Below are 6,372 nucleotides of genomic sequence, written 5' to 3'. Positions count from 1 at the left end.
AGGCACTGCGAATACCAGTATTTCAGGTAAGAAATTAGTCTTCTTTCCCCTAGGGTAATGTGGAGAAAAGGAGATCGTGATTTTGCACATGTGCTATTATATCACATGATCTTACTGGAAATGTTTCTATGTACCAAAAAGTTACATTTTCTTAATAAATAAGTGTTAATTTGATATTTTCTTTTTTAAATTTAGTTTGATATTTTCTTATTTTTATTTATTTATTTATTTATTTTATTATTTATTACTATTTATGCCTACAGCACCTGGTCTTCCTAGGTGGTCTCTCATCCAAGTACTAACCAGGCCCAACCTTGCTTAGCTTCCGAGATCAGACATCAGGCTTGTTCAGGGTGGCATGGTCATAGACCATGGACCGTGGCTCCACTGGGGCATGAACCCAAGACCTACTGCGTGTAAAGCAGATGTGCTAACTGCTACGCTATGGAACCACGTCCTAGTTTGATATTTTCTGATGGAAAAAATAACAAACAGTTCTCTTGGACATTATTCTCTCTGTCCTTATAACTAGCAAATTAAGAGAGAAAGAGAAAAGCAATGAACTTGAAGTCGGCAGTACTGAGCTCTAGACCTGTTTCTGTTGTGGCCTTACTATGGGCCTGCAAGTTTGGGTCATTTCATTTCCTTGGCTCTCAATTTACTCAACTCTAAAATAAACCTTTCAAATTAAGTAATTTCTAAAATTTCCTCCATTTTTAATATTACTTGATTTTAAAAGACTATTCTTATCTGAATCAATTTAATAGTCTTCCTATCCTAACCTTATGTTATAGATGACTAAGAAACCTGATCAGGTTTCTACTCTGAGTGACATATATGCTTGCAGTATGTACCTGGTGCACCTAGAGAGGCAGCCAACCCTGTTGTGAGGAATCAAAGAAAGCCTCTTAAAGGAGGAGAGTCCAAACTTGGTACTTAGAGATAAGTAGGAGTGAGCCAGGTGAAAGGAGGTGAAGGCTCTCACCTTCTTCTAATTTGTTGATTAATTTATGAATCATATTCTTCGTTTATCACAAAGGACTATAGTAGTTCTGCTCCTGCTAAGCCAGTCCCTAAAGGGTCTGTTCTGTTTCTCTTACAGGCTGTGAAAACAGGGGTAGGGCATCCTGGCTACCTCCCCCTAAAAAGCCAACACCAAGAGTTTGTTAGATAGGCCTGACCGAGTGTGGTGCCGTCTGTAAATTGTGGCAGAGACGGTTGGGCAAGGAGCAGAATGGCCCTCCCCATCAGCAGAAGAGGCCTGCCTCCAGTTATCTCCAAGGACTCCCCCATTTCTCTTCCTGACTGATGTTCACTGGTCTTAATGCTTTTGATTTTGGATTTTTCTCAGGGATGACAAGAACAAAAGCTGCCTTCATCCTGCCCCAACACACAACAGAAACAGAAGAACTGAAACCTCAGCTGAGGCTCCTGCTTTCCCATTACAATATCCAATATGACGTGGAGGAGCTAAGGGATGCGGCCAAGGAAATAGAACTTTTTTCCCTGGTACTTGATGGACTCTTTCTTAATACAAATATAGATGTTCGTGAAAGAAAACACTAGTATTTGCCACAAAGTTGTATGTTTATACTGCCACAATTGTTTTTAGAGTGATAAAATATAATAGTAATAGAGGAGATTTAGATTAGCAGTTGAACTTCCTCTCTGTAAGAGTAATGACACCTTCGAATATCCAATCCAGAAGGCTTGTAGGTTTAATTTTCTGCAGAATTTAAAGAAAAAGGTAGGTTATAGTCCATAGTAGAAGATGTAAACATAGCCAAGATTTGGCAAATTTCCGTGGTGGAGTTACCTAGTGTCTAAAGCCCTTCAATTCTCAGAATGCATTGCAACAATTCCCCTTTTGGCAAATGCTTTATATTCAATAGAGTATATATTGTGTAGTGATTTTTAAAGTCTCACGGTCTGCTCTGATATAACAGTGTTGCACTTTCTTAAAACAAAACAAAACAAAAAATACAAAAAAAACCTCATCATCAGGAGCTATGTTAAAATCTGTTTCAAAGAGAAAAATAGGATTATATAGAAAGAGCTTCAAATATATATATAATAATAAAGTTTTCGGCCAGAGTTTCAACAATAAAGATATCTTTTTTCTAGCTCTAGGTGTATAATATCTGAAAGCATATATATCTGCTAGATAAAAATAATAAGTTGATTGATTCAAACAGGCAAAAATCAAATCTGAACGTTTTTGAATGTTCTTCATATAAGAAGAAGCCACTGTCTCCTCTATTGCCATTTGCCTTGACCTCGAAGTTGCACTTCCATTTGTATTTGTTCCAGCATTATTTTACTGGGATTATTTCTATTAGTATGTAACACAGACTCTTTAACCAGTGGTATCATATGTCCTCTGGTTCTTCTGAAGGTGATGATATTTAGCTTTTGCCTTTCTTTTCACAACTTCTTCATCAGCACAATCTTCAGCATTCTCATTCTCACCAAGTATTATGATAGACAAACACCAGAATTGTAAAAAGAGGTCGTTTATAAAGGGTAAAAATAAATAAAAATAAATTCTAGCACAGTAGGCTATCATCAGTGATAACAGGAGAACATGAGGCTGCTGAGTACTCCCACAAAGCAGCCTTGTTCTCAAAGAATAGCTCGTCTCCTTCATAGACTGACAGTTTCCACTTTTGATTTCCTTATAACAATGTTGGGTACAATACTAACTGTGCTCCTGAGATAATCACATCACAACAATTTCTTTGTGTACAGAGTTCCTGTACTGGAGTACTGTTTATTCTGTCCAATGCCCTAGAGCAGGATTGGCAAACCTTGCAGCCACCACCTGCATTTTTAAAATAAAGTTTCATTGGAATACAGCCATGCCTATTCATTTATGTGTTGTCTATGGCTGCTTTCACACTACAAAGCAGAGATGAGTAGTTGCAATAGTCTTGCAACGGCTAAACTATTTACTATCTGGCCCATTAAGAAAAAGTTTGCCACCCCCAGCCCTAGTCTAGCACTGTCTCATTGAACTTCCTGCACTGATGGATATGATCTGTATCTGCTCTGTCCAATATGTTAACCACTAGTCACATGTGGCTATTGAGTACTTGAATTATAGGTAGTGCAACTGAGGAACTAAATTTTAATTTGTATTTAATTTTAATGAATTTACACTTAAATGTTAAATAGCCACACATGGCTAGGAGCAACAGTATTGGACAGTACAGCCTGAGAGATACCAGCATTAACTGGAAGAATCTTGAGCTTCGTGACTCATTGAACTTGCTCTCTTATTCCAGAAACCTTTGTCAAGGCCTTAATATGTGTCAGTACTGTGGTAGGTTCTGTGTGTGTGTGTGTGTGTGTGTGTGTGTGTGTGTGACAGAGAGAGAGAGAGAGAGAGAGAGAATGTACATAACGTAGTATTTCAACTGTTTCTAAGTGTACAGCTCAGTGGCATCAAGCACATTCACATTTTTGTACAACCATCACCATGTGGTAGGCTCTTGAGAGTCATAGTCCATGCCCTCAAGAAGCTTATCATGTAGTGAGAAAATCAGGACGTGGTGTGGCCATGATGCAATAAGGCACTACCACAGGCTCAGTAGGCCTGGGCCCACCCTGGAGAAGGGAAGAAGAAGTATTCTGCATTTTGACAGTCAGAAGTTATGTCACAGAAAGCGCTGGTAGCCTCAGTCTGAAAGTGAGTTGTGAAGGGATTGGCTGAGGTACCTTAAGAATTTTAACAGGTCATAGTATCTGGGCCCTTTTCTCTAGCATCATCCTGGTCAGGCTTCTGGGAGCAGGTTTATATAACCTTAGATTTTTCTAGTTTACCAGGTGACCGGGAAAAGTGCATGTATTTCCAAAGGTGAACAATTTACTTCCCATTTCGGGCATGGCTCAAAATACATATAAATATAACACATGATTTCCAATCTTTGGAACAAGTAACAGACACAGTTACAGTAATGAGTTGACTGAAAACGTGTGCCTCACAAGTACATCTATTTAAGGTCGTGTTGCTGTCACAGAGTCATGTTTTATGAATTAGTTTGACGCCAAGACTGTTTCCAATGTGATCAGTAGCTGTTTTTGAAATGACCTACAATCTGAGACTTTTCTCCTGGTCTCTGCTTTTCTCTTCTTAATCCTGTTTAGGTTTCCCAAAAATTCCAAAGCATCTTCATGGAGCAACAGAGAATGCAAACATTTCCAGACTATGATACTGGGAAAGCTAAAGTAGAGAATTTTGGCTTGGCAGGACCTGGTGTGGCCTTGAAAAAGAGAGCCAACTGGATTCCCTTTATAAAGGTGAGAAGACCTGTGCCTACGGCGACTCTCAGTGATGTCAGCAGTGTCACAAAGTATCCTCCGAGCAGCCAGGCAACCTGGCAACACCAAGTCTGTCAGGTCCCTGTTGTCCCCTCTCTTCATTCCCTCGTCTTACTGTCCCCTAAGACAAAGGGTAAGTGCCTTCCTATCCGCAGGAGAGGTAGTTCAGAGAACATGGCCTCGTGTGTCATCTGCGGAAGACCTCCACCCTCTTGTATCCTCTCTATTGGGTCAGAACTCCTTCTTGTTGTTAGTGATCTTGGCTGCTTGCCAAAAACAAAGAATAACTGCTCGAAGGTAAAACTGAGTTGTGTAAATCCAACTTTTTGGTCAAAAACTATTTATTGGACACATACTGTGTGTCAGGTGTGGCCCTTGGTGCCAGAGGTGCACAATTCACAAACAATAAACACGTAAGCAGATTAAATGAGATTATTTTAGTAGTGGTAAGTGTAGTTGCTTCTCATTATCTGGGGGTAGTTATATTCTACAAAGTTACCATGAATCTTGAATTAGCAAATACCAAATGATTGCTCACAAGAAAAATACAGGGTGAGGTTCGTCAAATAATCAATACATAACCTTGTTTTATGTGGGTTTCTGTTTAAAGACACTATTTAATATGTGCTGTTGATTCATTAACATTGAACTTGTGGCCAACGGCACTATAACTCACTCCTGAAGGAAGCTTATCAAAACATGTCTTTCTTCTATAAGACACATCACAGCCTTCCTGTACTTAGGAGTATGAGGCAGCACTTCAGCACTATGCTTGGGGGCCTTTTAAACTGTGAAATCACCAACAAAAAGCAGGAAAGTATAAAAATGGGGCACTAAGTAAGCCACAAAAAGGACCCTTGTTTATGGTATAAGAACTGAAATAAGAAGGCAGAGTGTCACCTGGTTTGACCTCAGCGGGGAATGTGGAGTTGGGCGACTCAAATTTTTCACCATTCTGTGCATGTCCATGAATGACCAGGAAAGCTCTGCTGGTATGGATTTTGAGGTTACAAATAAATTTTAGTGAGTAGGCAAGTTTGCAAATACAAAATCCATGAGTACTGAGGTTCAACTGTTTTATGAAGGAAAGAAAAGTCTTACAGACGAAAGAAAGGAGAGAAATCATTACTCCTAATTCTGGGGCTTAAGCAAATAGGTGGTGGTGTAGGGGAAGCCAGACTTTCTGTTTTAGACTGTTACACTTGTATTCTAAGTGTCGAAGAGATAGTTGGATATAACAGGCTGGCGCTTAGCACTAGATATAAATTTAGAGAGTTATCAGTATACTGATGTATTTATTTAGCCATGGAACTAAGTTTTGAAATATAGCTTGTTAATGTGAAAAGTGAAGTTTTACACGTGGAGTCACAAGTCTCTGTGGGCAAACTTCTCTTGTTCCACCATAAATCAAATGCAGGGCGCAACATTGATGGACGTAGGGTCCTTCCTGCTTATGGGCCATGCTGTGTCATCCCAGATGAAGATACTGCACCAACAGGACCTGATGCTGCCATCTCCTTCCACAGATCTTTGAACCCCACAGGCCCTTTTCAACACTTCACATGCTCCAGCTAACTTCCTAGCGTGGAGGCCGGATGCCATTTTCGAAAGTCCTTGGATCTCTTTGCTTGCAACTTTTACTGAGAACCATTCTGATATGTTGTAACTTTGTGTGTGCATGTTTGTCCTCTAGATTAAGCCAAAATGTGATCCTTGGCAAAAGAAGCTTTTGACTAAACTAAAAGAACGAAGAAGAATAGATGTATTAATGCAACTCCAAGCAAAGTTTTTGAAGGTAAGAAAGTAACCATATTGCCATGCAGATAAAATTCTTGCTAAAATCGCCCTCAGAAAGTTGAATTTCCTTTCTCTTCTAAAAAATGTTAGCCAGGAATTCACTTTGAAGGGTTTATTTGGAACTTTCTAATCTAATTGCCAAACTTTTATAATCCTGTTAGCTTTCAGTAGAGAGTAACAATTGTCAAGAGTTGGATTTCAGTCCAGTTTTAGCACTGTTTCTTTGTGATATTGGCCTCGTCACTTAACTTCCCT

General features: G+C 39.4%; 1 protein-coding gene and 1 pseudogene across 1 annotated transcript in view; one reads left to right on the top strand and one right to left on the bottom strand.

Annotated features, from left to right (window-relative positions):
- Positions 1 to 6: 6 nt before the first annotated feature.
- CCDC162P overlaps positions 7 to 6,372 on the top strand; it is a 40,066-nt gene continuing 33,700 nt past the window's right edge. The window contains exons 1-4 of the mRNA XM_023533373.1: positions 7 to 26; positions 1,352 to 1,509; positions 4,147 to 4,299; positions 6,014 to 6,115. Coding sequence (XP_023389141.1) covers positions 1,354 to 1,509; positions 4,147 to 4,299; positions 6,014 to 6,115 — 411 coding nt within the window. The 5' untranslated portion in view covers positions 7 to 26; positions 1,352 to 1,353. The remainder of the gene's footprint in view (positions 27 to 1,351; positions 1,510 to 4,146; positions 4,300 to 6,013; positions 6,116 to 6,372) is intronic.
- Positions 255 to 370, bottom strand: LOC111742827 (annotated as a pseudogene).

The sequence above is a fragment of the Pteropus vampyrus genome, unplaced genomic scaffold, assembly GCF_000151845.1.
Source record: "Pteropus vampyrus isolate Shadow unplaced genomic scaffold, Pvam_2.0 Scaffold101, whole genome shotgun sequence".
Lineage (NCBI taxonomy): Eukaryota > Metazoa > Chordata > Mammalia > Chiroptera > Pteropodidae > Pteropus > Pteropus vampyrus.
The sequence above is the reverse complement of the archived record's forward strand: the minus strand, read 5'-3'. Positions and strand labels throughout refer to the sequence as shown.